At 42.5% G+C, this 21,084-nt stretch overlaps 1 protein-coding gene across 1 annotated transcript in view; it reads right to left on the reverse strand.

The window, feature by feature from the left end:
• Positions 1–1,107: 1,107 nt before the first annotated feature.
• The window catches only part of LOC308479536 (uncharacterized protein), a 36,579-nt gene continuing 16,602 nt past the window's right edge, over positions 1,108–21,084 (reverse strand). Inside the window, exons 13-24 of the mRNA XM_081010242.1 lie at positions 18,816–19,005; positions 16,644–16,785; positions 14,948–14,992; positions 13,389–13,516; positions 10,098–10,228; positions 9,768–9,922; positions 9,251–9,357; positions 7,412–7,602; positions 6,054–6,187; positions 4,469–4,533; positions 2,688–2,770; positions 1,108–1,363 (exon numbers count right to left, since the gene is read on the reverse strand). Of these exons, the coding sequence (XP_080866368.1) occupies positions 1,195–1,363; positions 2,688–2,770; positions 4,469–4,533; positions 6,054–6,187; positions 7,412–7,602; positions 9,251–9,357; positions 9,768–9,922; positions 10,098–10,228; positions 13,389–13,516; positions 14,948–14,992; positions 16,644–16,785; positions 18,816–19,005 (1,540 nt within the window). The 3' untranslated portion in view covers positions 1,108–1,194. The remainder of the gene's footprint in view (positions 1,364–2,687; positions 2,771–4,468; positions 4,534–6,053; positions 6,188–7,411; positions 7,603–9,250; positions 9,358–9,767; positions 9,923–10,097; positions 10,229–13,388; positions 13,517–14,947; positions 14,993–16,643; positions 16,786–18,815; positions 19,006–21,084) is intronic.

Raw genomic sequence — 21,084 nt, forward strand, 5'->3', positions numbered from 1 at the left:
TTCTGTGTATAATTTCTATTAGGTTTTCTGTTTTGCAATTTAAGATACTCGTTTTACATCCTTAAGATATCAGTGACTTCCCTTCTCTTTCCATGGTTCATTTTACATAAATCGCTGCATATTTTACAAAATTTGCAGGAGCAGCTGATAGAATAGAGCAATGTCATGGGGCTGCCAATCTCAACGCTGGTATTACTGCCACTTAGTGGCAGGGCTTTTTTTCAGCTGGAACTCACCAGAACTCTGTTCCAGCACTTCTCTTGCGGGTGCCATTGCCATTATAAGCAAACAAGGGAGGTGTTCATGGTGAGTTCTGGCACCTCTTTTTCCAGAAAAATAGCATGCTTTACTGGAATGGTGCCTGGGCAGGGCAGAAAGGCACCATGGTTGGCACTGTGCAGCCACATTGGCAGAGCTAATCTGTTGCTCCCACCACAATGCACACTCGCAACCTTGCCATAACCCTGCCCCATAAGTAGCAGCACATATGTTGTGAGGGTGGCTTTGTGGCACTGCCCTGCTTTGCTGACCACTCCTTGGCACAAATAGATGAGGCATGTGCCATGTGTCCTTCTGGCATGTTTGAAATAGCTCTGGAGTAATGGAAGTGATTAGGATAATCATTAAGCCTTACTCAGCATGTTTAGCTACAATATCTCAGTGTTCCTGTATTCAGGCATGGCCAGTTACTTTGTTGACTAAGATCCAAACTAGATATGATCTGTGAGTGTCAGCCAGCAGGCCAGCTCCACTGCATTTATTTATTCCATTTATTTTTTTGAATTTATATCCCGCCCTTCTTCCCAACAAAGCCCAGTACTGCCATGCCACCCACTCCTGTCTAGGTGGGTCAAAGCTCTGTTCTGAAGACACTCTGGAGGGGCAGGGAACCTGTCTGATGCCCCTGGAAGTGGCACAGTAGCAGTGGTGCCCTCTTGAACTGGGAGGTAGTCCTGGTGAAGGGTTTTTGGAGACAGAGGATGGAGGCATGGCTGACCCCAGGGCTCCTTCTTCGTAACTGAGCGTTTACTTCATTAACTCTCCTAATATGCTCCATCAGACACCCCCCCCCCACTTCTTTGAGAGAAGTTTCAAATGATTCACAGCTTGCCTTTAAATATGTCATTTTATTAATTACTGCATTGCAGAGGGTTAGATTAGATGACCTGTCCAACCCTACAATTGTATATGCTATCAGCTGAGTTTCTTTAGCAACAGGTGTATCCCATTTTGAGATTTTAAGACAACCTGGGGGATTGGAACAGGAGGCTTTGCTGGATCTGGCAAGATTTCAAACCGGAGTAGGATTTGGGCAAGGGCCACTTTCATCTCGTTCATGGCAAACTGCTGCCCAATGCAATTCCTGAGGAAAGAGAGAAAAGCCAGGAAAATCTATTAAGAAGCAGTTAATCATAATGCAGGAGCTTTACCTGAAAATGCTGACTCTGCCTGTCAAAATACTTTCATTCCAACTTTCAGCCTGGATAGGTTCCCAACCATTAACAAGGAAACCCAAATCCTCTCGGAGCCTTGGACCTTGATCCATGCTGGAATGCTTCCCCCAATCCCTGAGTGTGTTGAAAGGTTTCAGGGGTTCCTGAATGTGCGCCAGGATTGGTTTCCTTGGAATGAAGGTCACAGGATACTTATGGCACTTCTGCAATGTGAGGTGTTATTTTGTTTTGTTTTTTACAGTAGCGGAAGGTTCAAAGCACTCACAACCCACAACCCAATAGGCTCTCCATTATCATAGCTTTGGTTTCTCCCAAAAAGCAAGTCAGGCCTCTTGAGGACATTGCCTCCAGCCAGCAGAAGGGGTGGGACAGAAATACATGCCCCTTTCCAAGCCCCTGCTTTTTTTTTTTTTTTTTTTTTTACTTCCTGTAGCAATACATCACTCAAATGTGATAATTAATGTAATCTTTTTGTAGCCACCTGCAAATATGTTCTAGGTCATTGGTGGGGAACCTGTGGCCCTACAAATGTTGTTAGACTCCAGCTTCCTTCAAGCAGTATGACCAGTGGTCAGGGGCAATGGAACTTCTAGCCCAGCAACAGATTCTCCACCAGACTCCATAGACAAGCTTCTTTCTCTCCTCCCTATTGCTCATCAGCAACCTCTCACTCATCTGGCCTGAATGTCAGAGACATGGCACCCCAGAGCGACAATGGTGAGGAAGAAGAGGAGATCTGCAGAGACAGGGATCTTCAGAGAGGCAGCAAGGAACCTCTCATTCTTCCACAGCAGTTTGAATCCAGCCCCCCTCAATCCTCCTTGGCTTCTCATGTCAGAGAGGAAGAGACAGTTTCTCATGACAGTGAGCGAGGGCTGGCAGAAAGCCCAGGCACTGATTAAGGAGTATCAGATAGCAACTGAGAAGGAGGAAAATACATCAGAGGAAGGGGCAGTATATCAGTATGAATCTGCTCACGCTCATAGGTTCATGAGGGTTAAAGAGAGGCGTCAATCAAAGAGAAGGGAGGGAGGGGCTCCTGGAGGATATGCTGTTGGAAGCGAGGACATAGTTCAGATACCTCAATGTGTTAATGACAGTCAGTCACTATGAATGGCTCGGAGAGCAATTACCGTATATCATAAACTGTTTGAAACCCCGTAAGTATCTGCTTGCTGCCTAATTAAGCCAAGAGTAAATCAGACCGTGACACTGAACAGTCTATATCCTCACCTTGGTCCAGCTGCAAAAGGCACAAAAGCATGAGAATGCCTCTGAGATGACTTTTCGGATGAGAACCTATTGGGGTCAAACACCTGGAGGAAAAGAAGGCAGATGTCTTTTATTAGCATCTTTAGCAATTGATAGTCTTGCTTCACAGTCTGGAAGCTTTTATATAATCTTGGGCCCAGTCTTAAGACATATATGTTTAAAATGTTCTAATGCTTCCTATAAGGTTGCCAGAATTTCGACTGTAGGTTTGGATGCACCAATATCCAATCTTCAGGTCTCTGGGCCAATGGCCCAATTTCCAGGCCACCCACTGCTGTCACTACTGCTGAGGGAGCTGGACAGGAAGAGTGGAAGTGGAAAGAAGGTAGAAGGGCACCATCCTGTGCCAACTTGCACCTTTCCTTGTCATTTTGACCCACCTCCTCCAGTTCTCCCAATTGGCTTGGCAGGTGAGCAGGAAGTAGAGTTGTGCAGTGGTGGCAGAGGAAGAGCATGGTGATGGTAGCAGTGGCATGCCCATCTGGTCACCCCACATTTTGGCAGCAGTAACAACAGCAACATTCTGGCAATTGTGTCAGACCTGGCTACTATGGTCCCTGTGCAAGGCCAACATTTGGTGCCCTGCCTTCACGCTGCCTTCCCAAAGGCAGATAAGGAGGTGTCTGACTTTGAGAAGGAGGTTTGGGGGCTCTAGGGCCCTTTAGGAGTCTCCTGCTTCTTTCCCAAAGCCCAGCACCTCACACACCGGGCTTAAGCTCAGTGCCTAGTGCATGCACACCGCCCACACAGCCCTCAATCTGCCTCTGGTGGCAAGCAACAGGGCAGCGGCAGGAGATTCTGCCTGCTTGTCATCCATTCTCCCCACATTTTGTGTGGGTAAGAGAAGGCATGAACGAATCTGTCCATTACCATTTCCCTCAGTTTCCCAATTTTAAGTTTAGTTCTCCACATTTGTACACCATTAACACAAAAGAGTCCTCTTGAAAATTTATCTGCATTATCATTATGTACACATATTTTGCACACAATTTCACACCAACAGTCAAAATGCATTTAGGAGTGATTCTTTTTAGCAGAAAATGGCAAGGGGGGAACATGATTACAAATTGTTCCCTTATTCATGCTAGAGTTCTGCTTTCAAAACATAAAAGGCCTGCTGGATCACACCAAAGATCCGGCATCCTGCTTTGCAGAGTAGCCAACTAGATGCCTTTGAGAAGCCTACAGGCAGGTTTTGAAGGCAACAGCCCTCTCTCACCGTTGCTGTCCAGCAACTGGTACTCATCCAGACATCCTTTTGTGCCATGTTTCTAGGCACAGGTCTGGGCATTCAAGCTCCGTATCCGAGTAGGTGTTTTGTTTGTTTTGTTTTGTGCTTTGTCCTGGCACTTTCCCTAAGAAAACCCACATTGTACCATTTTAATTGGAGGAAATGGTAGTCAGGTTCCCCACAGATTGCCATTTGCTTCAATTCAGCAGTAAAACATGGGTTTTCCCGGGGAAAGTGCCAGGACAAAAAACCACATACACAGACATGGAGCTTTATAGCCCTGACCTGTGCCTGGAAAATGTGGCACAAAAGAAAGTCTGCATGAGCCCTTAGTGTGACTCAAAGGGCAACATCCTCAGTAGCTGAGATTATCTAATTGTTGTGCCATGCGATCACTTCACCTTTAATTTTAAAAATGCAGTTTGGCTAAAATCCACCAGCTATGTATTCCAGCTCTGAAACTAGTTGCAGATGTTGTCACATGCCTTTATCTATAACGACAAATTATTACCTCTGGGTCTTGCCATACACTAGGGTTTCGGTGGATACAATAAATATTAATTGCCACCAGGGAACCTGTAACATAAAGTGTTAACATGATTAATTTCAATATCCAAGCACTGCCATTACCGAAGACCTATCTCAGAGTTAACATTTCAACTCAGAGCAGGAAGACAAAGAAGCAATGTTGGGGGCAGAAGGACCTTATGGTTCTGATCCAGCTAAATGGACTTGCATGTATGTCCTACTCAAATTGATGGAACATATTAGCCACACCTCTGAGAGGGACCACATAAACATTGTGCACAATTAGAGATTACACAACACACCAATAACCATAGTTCCCCTGCAAAAAAAAAAAAAAAAAAAAAAGCCACACCGAGTAAAGGCAATATAAAGCTGCAACACATATTTTTAACATGTTCCTGTCTTGCCACTTCTTTGCTCCAAATTGCCTGATATTTGGAAACCTGAGGAGAAATTTTGGGTGGGCAATTCAGAGTCAAGAGATAGCGGCAGGAAAAGTGTTAAGCGCACCCTCCCATTGTAGCCTTCGCTTCACTTCACAGAAGCACTTTCTGAAGCTGCTTTCTATCAGTAAATGGGGTCAATGTTGCATTCATTTCTGTGTTAGTTATTTAAAGCATTTTTACCCTGTTCATTAATTGAAAAGGTTCCCAGAGTTTACAAAAATCCATAGGCTTGCCCTCATAAATTCATGGAATGTGAGGAAAGGGAGGTGGAGAGGGAAGAGGGGGGAAACAAGCTCAGGCATGAGTTCTGAAAGTTATCATCCTTATCGTCTATATATTTTGGGAAGTTGTTCGTTCACTTTGCATATGGAGCCTCTTAAGATATATATAGTAACCAAATTTTGGGTGCCAAGGAAAGGAGCAGGTTTTGATTTTTGCTTAGATGTAATTTGATGCAATTTTGAATCAAGATAGCGGACTGAACATTTCAAAACAGAGATTTTAACGACTAACTTCAAAACTAATTTCAAAACTGAGAGATCTTAACCACTAATTTCAAAGCTGCACTGAGTGTATTCTCTGTGAAGATACACAGGTGCCAGGAGGAAGCTAGTAGAGTGGGTTTGTTTATAACAGGGTTAGGGGGGACTGGATCCAGCCAGCACCCATCTGTCAAAGTTCAAATGGGCTTGCAGTAACTGCTGATCAGCTGATCAGCAGCCTGTTTGCAGGTGTGGTTTGAATCAAGCCATGGCTGCCAGCTGGCAAAGGTGGACTCGCTGACAAATTGGGATCTGATAACCCTAATTAATTCTGCTGGCCAGAGGTTCACCACACTGATTTAGAAAGAGACGTTGCAGTAAGTTCTGAATGGGCAAACAATGGTCAAATGCACATATTCCAAACCTTTCCGTTTTGGTTTGCAAATAATACCTTCCATTGTAAATGAAAATTTCATAACATTACTGTAATCTAGAATGTGGTTTTGACACCTGAAGTTCACCATCAAATTTTGACTTTGAGTCAGTTTACAAAGAATACAATGCAACATTTTTAAGTCTCCTTGATTTCAACAGGAGAAGGTAGACCATGGGCAACAGAAAAGGGCCAATCTGAACTAACCTTCAGGTAAGCTGCGTCCATCACAAAAAGTTATGGGTTTACTAAGCTGCCGGGAGATGCCAGGCACTGGAGGGTAAAGACGGAGACTCTCCTTAATACACATGGTGGTGTAAGGAATCTTCCCCAGGTCATCCCTGAAAAATTCAGATGAAACCACATTTGAGCAACAACATTTCCAACTAATATGATAGGATCTTTCAGCAGCTGTGCAACCGGTCAAACAAGGTAGCAAGGGTGTGAAATATATCACAGTGTTATATACCTTGGTTCTCGTTCTCTCTCTATCACAAATCTCCAGTGACAACACTGCTCTAATAGAGTTGATGGCTAGAAGATCTAAGCCCTGTTCAGATATTTGGTACCTAGGTGTACTGAACAGATGAGAGGAATAGTGAGGAATCATGGGCTTGACTTTCCCTTGCCACTGCAGTACCAGCACATACTGATTGTCTAAACAGGTCTCTAGATGTGGAAATGGTGAGTTGGATCCAAAGTCAGTTAGTCATACTTGAGTCTAGCGTTCACCAGCGTAGTGCCTTCCAGATGACTTGAACTACAACTCCAGCCCCAGTTAACATGGTTGTAGTCCAAAATATCTGAAGGGCACCTGGCTGGAGAATGATGCTTTAGTCCCTTTGAAATCAATGAGCTAAATTAGTTATGACTTACTTGTCCCACTCATTTCAGTACAGTGGTATCTCTGGTTAAGAACTTAATTCGTTCCGGGGGTCTGTTCTTAACCCGAAACCATTCTTAACCTCAGGTACCACTTTAGCTAATGGGGCCTCCTGCTGCCGCCACCCTGTGATTTCTGTTCTCATCCTGAAGCAAAGTTCTTAACCCAAGGTACTATTTCTGGGTTAGCGGAGTCTGTAACCTGAAGCGTGTGTAACCTGAGGTACCACTGTAGATGTTATGATTTTATCAGAATTCTAATTATATGAGTCAAGTTTTTCCCCAAAAAAGGAAGCTTTTCATTACATATCAAAGCTGGAAGCACATAAACAGAAGGACATAAAAGACGAAGACAATCAAGATCCCAGCAGACTCATCACGTAATAATGGGAGGAAGGGCGGGATATAAAATTAATAAATATGTAAGTACATAAATAGACCAAAAAAAAATATGGAAAAACTCAACAATTGCTAACTCCCACCTGTATCTTTTGAAAGTAAACATACTTAGAACTTGGGGGTCTAAGTGTTTGTCGGAGACAAAGGAGCAAAAGGGAAATCATAAAGGAGTCTCTGTGATTGGCCTATTAAACTGATCTTCTGATTCTAGAATGAGAAAGCAATTATCCTTTCCCTTCAAACAGGCAATACAAGTATAGAAAAAGCAGAGTTAGAGGTCTCACCACTGAATTGTGTCTCGATCTCCCAGAGTCTCCTTTATCTCCTCCCTGCACCTTTGCTGGTGTTCTGGGTTCTGGGCCATTGCATATAACAGCCAAGAGATCCCACTGGCTGTGGTATCATGGCCTTCAAACATGAAAGTGTCCACTTCAGCACGCAGATCTTCATGAGATAAGCCAACACCATTTTCATCCTGAAGGAAAAAAAGGAGATTAGCTATTTGATGAGTTAGAAATGGTTAGAGATTTAAAAGATTACCATGGTTAAAGGCATAGCTGTCAAGTGTCCCTTATTTGAAGGGACAGTCCCTTATTCCAGCGCCATGTCCCACTGCTGTCCCTTATTGATGTATGTCCCTTAAATGTCCCTTAAATGATGTCCCTTAAATTTCAAAGGAAGCAGCTCCTCTCCCTCCCTCCCTGTCGGCCAGGGAGGAGGGAGGCTCCAACTGTGTTGCTTGGCTGTGTTGCTCAACCAATAAGAAGTCTAAGAACGACTGGGGGGGTGGAGCTTGCATGCCTTGTGTGTGGCTAGTTAATGCAAGCTGAGGGGTTTTTTGAATGTTGGACGCCATTTTGTTGCACGTGCTGCTGCAAACTTTGCAGTGCAAAGCCAGGCCAGGGAGCCATCTTAAGTTGAGGCTGCATAGGCCTTGTGGTGCATGTGATTCAGATTCTATTCAGTTGAACCTCTGGTTACAAAGCTGGTTGGACAGTGTTCTCGAAGCTACCAGCATGAGTTTGACCAGACTGCAGGAGGACAGGAAGACTGGAGTGCCTGGAGCAGGTGAGGCTGCAGGTCCCCTATTTTGGCTGCTGGTCCCTTATTTTCAAGGCTGCTGGTCCCTTATTTTCAAATCTGTAAGTTGACAGCTATGGTTAAAGGACTTAAGAAACTTTAAAAAAAAAAAAAAAGAACCCTGTTACTCATTTACTTGATTATTTCTTCATCAGGGGTATAATATTCACAGATGATGGAAGGCTTCATCACTCTTCACCTACATATGCTTTTTGCTGCTAGAGTTGAGATACCCCACACTCTTTCCATGTGCTTCCAGTTGGAAATTTTTATTCATATAAAATCTAGTTATTCTGCACTTTCTGGTGAAACTATCTTGTCACTCATATGGGACAGCTGCATATTCCTTCATTGCAGGGGGTTGGACTAGATGATCCTCAGGGTCTCTTCCAACTCTACAATTTAATGGTTCAATGTTTCAAACTGCAAAAACCTGACTAGGAGGCAATGGTGTATAGCCTCCCCATGAACCTATCAGGATGAATGCCCATTAAACAGATAACACTGGATAACAGAGCGTTTATTTTATTTTATTTTTTGTCTGTGAACATATCAGAATAAAGGCTCAATAAATCAATTTTCTTCAGCCTTGGCTCCCCAGAGCTGTTGCTGGTCTACAACTCCTATCATCCCCAAACAATGGCTAAGCAAACTTGGAGGGATAGGAGCTGTAGGCTAACAACATTTGGAAACTGAAAGTTGAGGAATGCTGCAGTAAATAGCCAGTATGGAAGATTCCTATGTGATCGGTGCAGTTCCAAATGCATCCCTACTTCAAACTAATACATCATCAAGGATTATAAGGGAACAGGGAGGACCAGAAAGCCAGTGTAGAAGACAAGGAAGCCAGTGTAGTTACTTCTAGAGCTGGTTAGCAGCTAAATGTTTCTAACTTTTAGCTCTCATTATCTCAAATATACTATTGTTGTTTGGTTGGATGTCATGCTTCATGTTCTATTGCAGGATAGTTAGTGTTATTCATGTGTTTACTGATGCCACATAGCAAAAACTGTCCATTGCATTGCCATTTTGAAGTTTCTTACCTTGGCACAAAGAAGAATATCCAGAAAATCCAGGTGCCGTTTCTGTTTGATTTTTTCAAGTTCTCCCTCTTTCCTAAAAGATTTCTTTCTTTCTTCTATGACTTTGTCTGTGTGACAAATGTTAAGGAATTAAGTCTCTGAGACTTTACACTTCTGCAAAGGCAATACTGCCCCAAGTTCCCAGCAATCAGATGAAGTAAACACTGGGTGGGTATGATAGACTCCACACATGTCAGAAGTCACTAGACAAATACAGAGTGATTCAGGGCCTCTATCAACAGCTGGCATGTCCCAAGGATCCTTGCCCCACCCACCTTGCTCACTACCAACCCCAGAACCTTCTGATACTGTTCCTTTGTCTTGCTGCTGTCAAGTTCATCTGCCTCTGCAAGTGAGTGTTTTGTCTCCAGGCAGCCATGGTGACTCTTCTTAAAGGGCTAGAGGAAAGTATATCTCTCAAATTGTCATTAGCTAGTTCTCTTGTAAATGAAGGAGGAAACTGATGGTGGGGTATTACCTGTATGTTGGTGTGCCGCTCTACAGGCTTCCAGGAACCTGCGCCCAGCTGCTGTGCATCTATAAATGAGATCAATCCGATACAACAAGGTACGGACTCTCTGTGACACCAAATAGGTCAGGTCATAAACTGCTTTTATGTAAGAATCCAACTCTCTGAAAGAAAAAGCAGACAGTTGTTGTTGCTGCTGCTGTTGCTGTTGTTGCTGCTGCTTGTGCAGTTTTGTGAAAACACCTTCAGTTTAAATGGAAATGGGCATCGTAAAAAAAAAATCTACTGTATAGGCCAGCTTTATAGGGGGGGAAATTAAAAATAAAACAAGACACCAACCTGTGAGTCTGCCCTTTGCTCTGGTAACTGAAGGCACATTTCATGATGCTTTCCAGAGTCATCAGACTGACATGTTCAAACATCTCCAGTGATTTTGTGGCATCCTTGTCAATCATCTTCTCCCATTTATCCTAGAACAGAAAGCAAAGATAAGGAGAGTTAACTTCCCAGATCCTGAACAGCATTTTATTGAATGGCTGTCCCAGGTCAAATATCAGAGTTTTCTTACCATATGAACAGTTCTATAGTGCAGACTCCATCTGGACTACACATTTATGCAGCCTTAACAAACGCCACTTCCCAAGTTTATGTGAGGGAAACCATGACTGTTTAAAGTACTTTGATTCTGCTTTAAATGTGTAGTGCAGACAGGGCCTAACTTATGACGTGTCCGTAACATTTATCCTTGCTAACCATCAGTGGATAATGTGAACTTGCCCTCTCTGTTTTGAAGGGATAAGAGTGGATTGGATGAGCCCACTCACTGCATATAGAAATCACCAGTTATTATTTTGCCATTCAAGTTCAGGGCATTCCAGTATTAGACCATAACATTTACCTGCCCTTTCATAGAATCATAGAATCATAGAATCATAGAGTTGGAAGAGACCACAAGGGCCATCGAGTCCAACCCCCTGCCAAGCAGGAAACACCATCAGAGCACTCCTGACATATGGTTGTCAAGCCTCTGCTTAAAGACCTCCAAAGAAGGAGACTCCACCACACTCCTTGGCAGCAAATTCCACTGTCGAACAGCTCTTACTGTCAGGAAGTTCTTTCTAATGTTTAGGTGGAATCTTCTTTCTTGTAGTTTGGATCCATTGCTCCGTGTCCGCTTCTCTGGAGCAGCAGAAAACAACCTTTCTCCCTCCTCTATGTGACATCCTTTTATATATTTGAACATGGCTATCATATCACCCCTTAACCTCCTCTTCTCCAGGCTAAACATGCCCAGCTCCCTTAGCCGTTCCTCATAAGGCATCGTTTCCAAGCCTTTGACCATTTTGGTTGCCCTCCTCTGGACACGTTCCAGTTTGTCAGTGTCCTTCTTGAACTGTGGTGCCCAGAACTGGACACAGTACTCCAGGTGAGGTCTGACCAGAGCAGAATACAGTGGCACTATTACTTCCCTTGATCTAGATGCTATACTCCTATTGATGCAGCCCAGAATTGCATTGGCTTTTTTAGCTGCCGCGTCACACTGTTGGCTCATGTCAAGTTTGTGGTCAACCAAGACTCCTAGATCCTTTTCACATGTACTGCTCTCAAGCCAGGTGTCCCCCATCTTGTATTTGTGCCTCTCATTTTTTTTGCCCAAGTGCAATACTTTACATTTCTCCCTGTTAAAATTCATCTTGTTTGTTTTGGCCCAGTTCTCTAATCTGTCAAGGTCGTTTTGAAGTGTGATCCTGTCCTCTGGGGTGTTAGCCACCCCTCCCAGTTTGGTGTCATCTGCAAATTTGATCAGGATGCCCTTGAGTCCATCATCCAAGTCGTTGATAAAGATGTTGAATAAGACCGGGCCCAAGACAGAACCCTGTGGCACCCCACTAGTCACTCTTCTCCAGGATGAAGAGGAACCATTGATGAGCACCCTTTGGGTTCGGTCAGTCAGCCAGTTACAAATCCACTGAGTGGTAGCATAGTCAAGACCGCATTTTACCAGCTTCTTTACAAGAATATCATGGGGCACCTTGTCAAATGCCTTGCTGAAATCAAGGTAGGCTACATCCACTGTGTTCCCTTCATCTACCAGGCTTGTAACTCTGTCAAAAAATGAGATCAGGTTAGTCTGACATGACTTATTTTTCAGAAATCCATGCTGACTATTGGTGATCACAGCATTCCTTTCTAGGTGCTCACAGACTGTTTGCTTAATGATCTGCTCCAGAATCTTCCCTGGTATTGATGTCAGACTGACTGGGCGGTAATTATTTGGGTCCTCTCTTTTCCCCTTTTTGAAAATAGGGACAACATTTGCCCTCCTCCAGTCTGCCGGGACTTCGCCTGTTCTCCAGGAATTCTCAAAGATGACTGCCAGTGGTTCTGAAATCACATCTGCCAGTTCTTTTAATACTCTTGGATGCAGTTCATCTGGCCCTTGAGACTTGAATACATCTAAACTAGCCAAGTATTCTTGTACTATCTCCTTAGTTATTCTGGGCTGTGTTTCCTTTGCTGAATCATTTGCTCCAAATTCTTCAGGTCGGGCATTGTTTTCTTTATCGGAGAAGACTGAGGCAAAGAAGGCATTGAGGAGTTCAGCCCTTTCTGTGTCCCCTGTTTGCATTTCACCATCTTCTCCTCTGAGTGACCCCACTGTTTCTTTGTTCTTCCTTTTGCTACGAACATACCCATAAAAGCCTTTTTTGTTGCTTTTAACCTCTAGCAAGCCTGAGTTCATTCTGTGCTTTAGCTTTTCTGACTTTGTGTCTACACGTGCTGGCTATTTGTTTGAATTCCTCTTTGGTGGTTTCCCCCCTTTTCCATTTTTTGTACACATCCTTTTTTAATCTTAACTCAGTTAAAAGTTCTTTAGATAGCCACCCTGGCTTCTTTAGGCACCTTCCATGTTTCCGTCTCATTGGTATTGCCTGACATTGTGCTTTTAGTATCTCCCTCTTAACAAACTCCCAGCCATCATGAACTCCCTTTCCTTTTAGTATTACTGTCCATGGGATCTCACCCAGCACTTCCCTAAGTTTTATGAAGTCGGCTTTCTTAAAGTCAAGAAATTGAGTCCTAGTATGCTTGGCTGCTCCTTTCCGCTGTATAGTAAACTTCAGAAGAGCATGATCACTCGCGCCTAATGATCCTTCCACTTCTACCCCACTAACCTGGTCATCAACATTGGTTAGGACCAGATCTAAAATGGCTGTTCCTCTTGTTGCTTCTCCCACTTTCTGGACAATGAAGTTGTCTGCAAGGCCAGTGAGGAATCTGTTTGACCTTATGCTCTTGGCTGAGTTTGACATCCAACAAATATCCGGGTAATTGAAGTCCCCCATTACTACTATCTCCCTTCCTTTTGCATGCTTGGCCATCTGTTCCAGGAAGGCATCATCTATGTCCTCCGTTTGGCTTGGGGATCTATAGTAAACTCCCACAGTGAGGTCACTGTTATTCTTCTCTCCCTTAATTTTGACCCAAATGCTCTCACTTTGGCTTTGAGGTTCCATCTTACACTGAACTATGACCAATCCCAACTGTGAGAGCGGTAACTATCCCATTAGTATCATCAACATTTTACCAGCATCTCAGCACCTTAGCAACATCAGTCATCCTACTTACTAGCATCACTTTGGTTGAATCTGCAATCAGTGCTACATAAGGTTTCAAAATATCATAGTGGAACCCTGGAGTTAACAGTCGGCGGTGCTGAAACCACTTTGGTCCATCCAGGATCAGAAGTCCTTTTCCTGTGGGCACAAAGAACAAGATTCCATTCAGAACATTGCAGGACTGTTGATCCAAAGAGAGCTCAGGATTTCTGGGATGCGAGTTTTCCTAATAAAACCATCTGTTTATAGACATGGAATTGTACAGCTGGAAGGGACCCTGAGGATCATCTAGTCCAACTTCCTGCATTGCAGGAATATGCATCTGTCCCAAATGGGGGTCAAACTTGTGACCTTGGCGTTATCAGCACCATGCTCTAACCAACTGAGCTATCCACGTACATATTCAGAGAGGATTGCAGTGGGAAGGAGCCCACTGGGGAAGGACTTTGCAATGACAACGTGCTGGAAATATCAATAGGTAGGGAACCTGTGAGTAGGGAATCTGTGGTCATCCAAATATTGCTCTAATGCCAGCCAACACTGACTGTTGGACATGCTGGCTGGGGCTGATGGGAGTCCAACCAGGTTTTCCAAAAAGGACTACTCTAGAAGCAGAAGGAGAAACCAGCACTATTCTTATGTCAGTTTCTGCAAGTCAAAAATACCTGTATACATAATCTAAAAGGTTTTTTGTGGGAAGGGTTTGGATGGGTTGGGATATACAGAGGTTCCATTTCAGGAGCCATATAGCTTTTTGAGAATGGGAATACTGGCAGAAATATTGGCAGGTATGGGGTGAATAGAGCCATATTTCCTGAATCAGAGACTCATTCTGTACATTTTCATACCTCTCTGACAGGACTAAGAATGAACCATGTCTACTCAAAAATAAGTCCAAAATAAGTGGAACTTACACCTAGGTAAGACTAGCTAGGAATGCAACCTTAATGAGGACTGAAAGCCCAGAGACAGGATCCTGTCAAACTGATTTAACAAAAGAGAATTAACCATGTGATAAATGCTTCCATAGAAAGCAACAGCACTTTAAAATGCTCATTTTCGACAGGAGAACCCTCCAAGTTGCACATCTGATTTGTTCAATTTGTTTAAAATCTCTACCTTACCATTCAGCTAAAAAAAAAAAAATCAAGGTAAAAGGTTCTGAATGAAATTCTGCTTGGAACTGCATAATATGAACAAGCACTATGGATAGTGGGTCTTGACCTTGATTCAATAAAGCAAGCTTGAGACTGAAATATTTAGGCACAGGATTGTTCTTTATACAAAAAGAAGAGCAAAACATCATCCTTTATTTAACTACATATCCTGTGTGAGACACACTTAAAAGCAAAACCTGGGGTAAATGGGATAAATGCTCTTTGCCTTTGCTTATACTGATGTGAAGCAACTTCAGGTGACAGGTTGAACTGAGATCATCAGATATGTGGGATGACTGAGGTTCAGGAAACAAGATACCCAAGCGTGCTCTCTCTCTCCCCCCCCCCCATATATATTTCAGCACCTTAGCAACATCATATATATATGATGATGAATTATCATTTTACCTACCAATCCAAGGGAGGAAGAACTTATAGGTTGTCATAGCCTTGGGATCTGAAAAAATATATAACAGAAAATATTGTTTTGAGGTTGCAATCCTATACACACTCATTGCTCAAAGCAAGACAAAAACAAAAACAGGATGAAATCAAAGGTAAACTATAGTGAATATTCCAAACTTTGTCTATTTTTAAATTTTAAGCAGACCAATCTGTTTTGAGATGGCATTTGGTTTTCAAAGAGGTACTGATGAACCTGTACAAAACTGACAAGGGTGCTGTTTATTTCTTTAAGATTGTGCTCCTTGCCAAATCCAGCTTGAAAGGCACCCTCTTTGATGCCGCAATTGACTGCTCTCATATCTCTAGGCTGGTATTACATCACCGACACATGCACTAGTAGTAGCTTGTTACTAGTTAGCTTGGACTTTGGCCTCTCTATAGCGTGCTGAATCATGATGACCGGCAAAATCCAGAGCTGCAAAAAGAATAATCATTAAGGGAAAGGTGCTGTGGCGCAAATCCAGCCCAGCCATTTCAGGACATGACCTATAGGACTAAAAACTGAATGTGACCACAAAGGAAACACAACTGAAACCTTAAAGCAGGGGTGGAAACATCAGGCTGGGCCCTCGTAGCATTTCAGTCTCCCCAGGCCTCAACCCCTTTCACCAGGTTACGCTCCTCACTGATCCTGCATTGCAGTATTTTTGCCTCTTACATGTCTGGATGGAGAATAGAAGGGGGGGTGCAAAATGTAGTCTATTTTACAATAGGAGAATTTTACATTCACTGCTGCATCTACTTTTGCACATGGCCCCATCTCCATTCCTGGCACCTGGTGTTCAGAAGTTTACCCACAAGGAAATATGGCCTCCAGGCTGAAAGTGCCCCCCCCCCGCAACCACTGTGTCAGGGACTGGGCAGAGGAGGAATGGTGGAGCCTGACCCTTCCAGAGAAGAAGAAGACAGTTCAGAATTACAACAGGGGTTTGACGGAGGTCACAGCTCAGCGGCAGATGAGGGGGAAAGCTGAGAAATAATGGAAGAGGAGGAAGAAGAAGCACCATAGGGGTGGCAGCTGACAGACACTGTGTCTTTAGAAAGCATTCCAGACCCCTCCCTCCCAGAAACCGGCAAGCAGTGAAAGTAGGAGAGCACAGGGCTCAGAAGCAAAGGGCCCTCAGCGCCACCCATAGGGGAGATGATGACGAATGAGTAAGTGGGAGAAAAAGGGTGTGGAGAGTCACTCGGGACAATGCCATTATTCCAAGAGGCTGTAAATATTGAATAAAAAAGCAGATTTTAAGAACTTTTCCTTGTCTTATCTGTTCCTGGCAACCTGCAGTGGGAGTTGCTTCCTCTGCCGCCTGACACACTGCCTTAAAGTCTAAGAGCCAGTCTTTATAAACAAACAGCTTCGTGTGAAATAGGCATCAGTGTACAATTTAGAAATAAGTATATTGTGCCCAGTTCACTGTGAAGTGTTAAGAGTGTAGCTGCTATTTGCATATGGTAGCCTAGCCTCTGCTACTTGTCCTGCCTATTTACCGCTGGAAAAATGCTCCTCCTCAAGAAAAGCGGGAAGCTTCCCTTGAGGGTCCCATGGGGAGAATGGGGCATGGGGCAGCTGTGGGCTGTGGCAGTCGGGATTTGTGCTTTGGGGGCATCTGTAAGGGGAAATTTGCAGCTGTGTGTAAGCTTACCTCCATGACCAAACACAGTTTTTGCATAATCTGGATGGTTAACTACTAAAACAGCCACGAAGCCACCAAACCATCTAGGGTAGGCATAAGGATATTTTTCTGCCCATTCCAAGCTTTTCTTTAGTTCCTGTCCTCGATGGATCTGCAATGACAGAAAGTAACCATATAAAATGTTTATTAAATCATGTCCTCAGTGTGTAGATGTTACGGCGGAGAACCCATCCCAGAGAATCATTCATTCAGTGAATGAGAATTTATCTTTCACTTTGTTTCTGAAGAGAGTTCTACAAGAAGGTACTTGCATGGCATATAAGATTAGTAGTCAAAATTTTCACAGAAAGTACACTGAAGATCTTATCAACATGACCTTGCAATGGTCACCTCTTCTGGGTGGTGCTGGTTTTGCCCTCCCTCTTCCCCTCCTGCCACCTTTATAAGGTGTTCATCTACCGTATTGCACAACTTACGTGTGAGGAAGGGTTGTTGTTTTTAAGACAAAGATGAAGAAACAAAAGATAGCTACGCACCAATACAAGCAAAAGAAAACACACATCAGACACATAAGCACAGAGAAATTGGTGGCAAGTGAAATATATTTTCAGTAAATCTGATGAAAGCCAGAACTAGCTGGTAATCACACTACTGGTGAGAATTCGAGGAGAATATCCTGGAAATGTTTCAAGGTGATCTTGTTCTGACTTGGTGAAAAAGCAGAAGGAGAATTGGACAGTAAGAAGAGTCACCTCTTATTCACTCTACTTATGCACATGCACACACTCACACTCACACTCACACTCTCTCTCTTCTTACATTTGCAATCACAATTCTCATTCTGCTTTTTAACCTAATACTGTATTTTCCCATATATAACACGCCCCCGTGTATAAGGCGCCAGTCTTATACACAGAAAAGTACGGTATTCTCCTTGAATTCTCACCAATAGTGTGATCAGATGCAAAGGGAGATTGTGATTTTGCACTTGTGCTGGAGGAGAGGGGTTCTTTCTGCCAAGTGAAGCTTCCCATCCATTTAAAGGCTGAGGAAAGCTATATCTGCCTGCCAAGTAGAAAGAAAGATGTTTGTAACTTGCTGTTGAAATGGAATACTCAGGATGAAACGGTGAAATCTGCTATGATTAAATGGGCACAAGATGTTGGACATAACATAATGATAGCTGACTGGGAACAGTTATGGACCACAGGTATGAAGTTTACGGCATGTAATGCCTTAAGAGAGAATATTATGAAAATGATATACAGGTGGTACATGACACCAGTCAAGCTTGCAAAAATTTATCATTTGCCCGATAATAAATGTTGGAAATGTAAAGAAACTGAAGGCACATTCTTTCACCTTTGGTGGACGTGCCCAAGGATTAAGGCTTTCTGGGAGATGATCTATAATGAAATGAAAAAGGTATTTAAATATACCTTTCTGAAGAAACCAGAGGCCTTTCTCCTGGGCATGGTTGGCCAATTGGTGCCAAAGAAGGATAGAACTTTCTTTATGTATGCTACAACAGCAGCAAGAATACTTATTGCAAAGTATTGGAAGACACAAGATCTACCCACCCTGGAAGAATGGCAGATGAAGGTGATGGACTATATGGAACTGGCGGAAATGACTGGCAGAATCCGAGACCAGGGAGAAGAGTTGGTGGAAGAAGATTGGAAGAAATTTAAAGACTATTTACAGAAATACTGTAAAATTAATGAATGTTAGAATGATGTCAGAATGAAGTTACGTGGTTTTAGCAGCAATATTACAAAGGAGTATGTAAAAATGGATTGTTAACAGGTGAGAATCTAAAGTTACAATATATTAAGTTAAAGGATTAGGATAAAAACAAAGAGGGAAAGGATTTGCTGAATTAGCTAACTGAACTGGAATACAAAAAAGGGAGGTGTGAGGAGGTCAGGGAAACAAGTAAATGAAAGATTGATTTGTTTTTAAGTGCTTTTACTTTTCTGTATTTTGTATTTTTTCTTTCTTTTTTTTTTCTTTTTCCTATTTTTGTAACCTTTTTTGAAACTTCAATAAATATCATTTTCAAAAAAAAGAAAGAAAGAAAGAAAGAAAGAAAGAAAGAAAGAAAGAAAGAAAGATGTTTGCATCTGCCCCTTCAACTGCAAATAAATATCCCCCCTCCCTTTTCCAAGCCTTCTTCCTTACCTCCCTGTTGTGGCCATAAAGCCAGTGACTGGAAGGTCCTAGGAAACTCTTGAAGTTTTTGAGAAGTTCTTTCTTCCTCCGGTACAACTTAATGATTTGCAGGAGCCCAAAAAGAATAATGAGCCCTATAAAAGGATGCAAGACCTGTAGAAAGTGGGTATCCATTTTTTCCAGCAGAGAAAGCATAATGCTTCAGCAGGCTCTGCCCTTTCCCAGCAGCCTTTGTGTTGCCTTATTATGTATATGAATAGAGACTACCTTTAAGTAACCAGAAACCTCCTATTTAACATGCACACAGAGGCACTTCTTGGGTAACAACTGTGGGCTGGAACGCTCCAGTGCTTCCCTCCAGTGTTTGAGAGGGAATTGTGCATGGAGGGACAAAGGTGATTCCACAACATTTCACCTAGTTAATCCAGAAAACATCCTGAGTTGGAATAGCACTGGTACTTCAAATGTTTACGTACCATGGCCTATGTTGGTAAGGTGATACCTGACTGCTTTCAGCTGAAGACTGGGGGGCCAATGTCATGCCGTGTGCGTGAGGTTACATGTTCAATGTGTGGCGTGCACCTGTGATGGCACACACGTGACGCAGATCACATGCTTGTCCCATCTCCTGCTCAGGAGGAGCCTGCCACTTGGCTCGGTGGTTCGGACTCCTCTGCCACCTCAATATGAGGGAGCTAAGCCCCCTGCTAAGGAATATTGAAGGGGCTGGTGACGCCTCCGCCCCCTATACTTGGTGCAACTGATACCAGCACTGTACATGTTCATTCAAAAGCAAGTCCCCACTGACTTCAGTGGAATAATGGGCAGGTCAACGTGCAAAGGTTTTAATAATAATAATAATAATAATAATAATAATAATAATAATTTATTATTTGTACCCCGCCCATCTGGCTGGGTTTCCCCAGCCAATCCTGCAGTACAATCCTAGACATGTCCATTCAAAAATGTAGTCCTATTGAGTTCAATAGGCCTCACTTACAGGTTGACAATCACTTTTTCTTTTCCCCAATGTCACTTCCACTTCACCACATTTCTGCACTCACAAAAATTCATCAGCATTTTAGTGCAGATATTTTTATGTATGCAATTTTGTGTAATATACACATTTTGCAGGCAGTTTTAACATGTTGCTAATACACTTTTGTGCACCCATATGCATTTTCTGCAGAACTTTTTAAATTGAAGAACTGCATCGTAAAATTCAATCAAGTGCCTGTTTGCTGGTTTGCATTTTGTTTTGGGAAATGTGAATACCACCCTGGCTCTAAACTGCTATTTGTACTCATATATTATCAATATGGAGAGTTATTTTGAAACTGCAGTCTTAATTTAAGATGTATTTATTGAACAGATTTTTAACCTTCCTTTCATGTAAATACTTCAAAAAACCATGAGCATATAACAACTCATTGTTAATAACATTTATATATTAAAGTAGCATTTAAAAGTGATAGCAGCAGCTAAACAAACTTTTCAAACTGGGTTCATATAGGGAAATAAAGAGTCTTTATGAATAAAGCAATATTCAGCAATACCTATATCTTTCTGAAAAAGAGCAATATCCAAGTAGATCAAATGGCATCAACATATGACAAAATTACTTAGTTCGTGTTTTTCAGTACCAAAGATTCTGGTGACCTCTGAGAAATCAACAACTTGAGTAAGTTTATGTTCAATGAATGGATCACAGTTTTAAGCTGTTACCTTCAGTCATAATTGACCAGTTGTAATCATTTATGAAAGGCAGCTTACTGAATGCCCTTTCCCCTTCTGCAGCACTTATAGGGAGGTAACAAAGATCTTTTTTTTCTTTTTTAAAGAAACTTTATTTTAAAAAATTAAATAAAGACAAAATACAAACATCATCAAACATACTGATACAAAAGGGGGGAAAGGATATGGGTTGGAGGGATGGGAAGATAATATTATTATTCATGCAATGCATCTTTTATCATCAGAATCCAAGGCACGCTGGAAGGATGTAAAAAAAGAGCATTAATTGAATGAGTGCACAACTTTTCAAAGCAATATAACATAATGCCGATGAGTGTAAAAAATATGTCACTTAATGCCAGAAGTTTAGGATCACCAGTTAAGAGAGCAAGATTTGAAGCTTTACTGAAAAGGGAACATTTCAATATTGCCTTGATTCAGAAGGGCAAAACTATTCAAAGGGTAGGCATTCAAATATCACTGGCATTTGAGACATGAGTTCTTTGACTTTTTGCATACTTCATTGCTGGATCTGGGGAGATGC

This window comes from Podarcis pityusensis (assembly GCF_964106645.2).
Source record: "Podarcis pityusensis genome assembly, chromosome: 6".
Classification (NCBI taxonomy): domain Eukaryota; kingdom Metazoa; phylum Chordata; class Lepidosauria; order Squamata; family Lacertidae; genus Podarcis; species Podarcis pityusensis.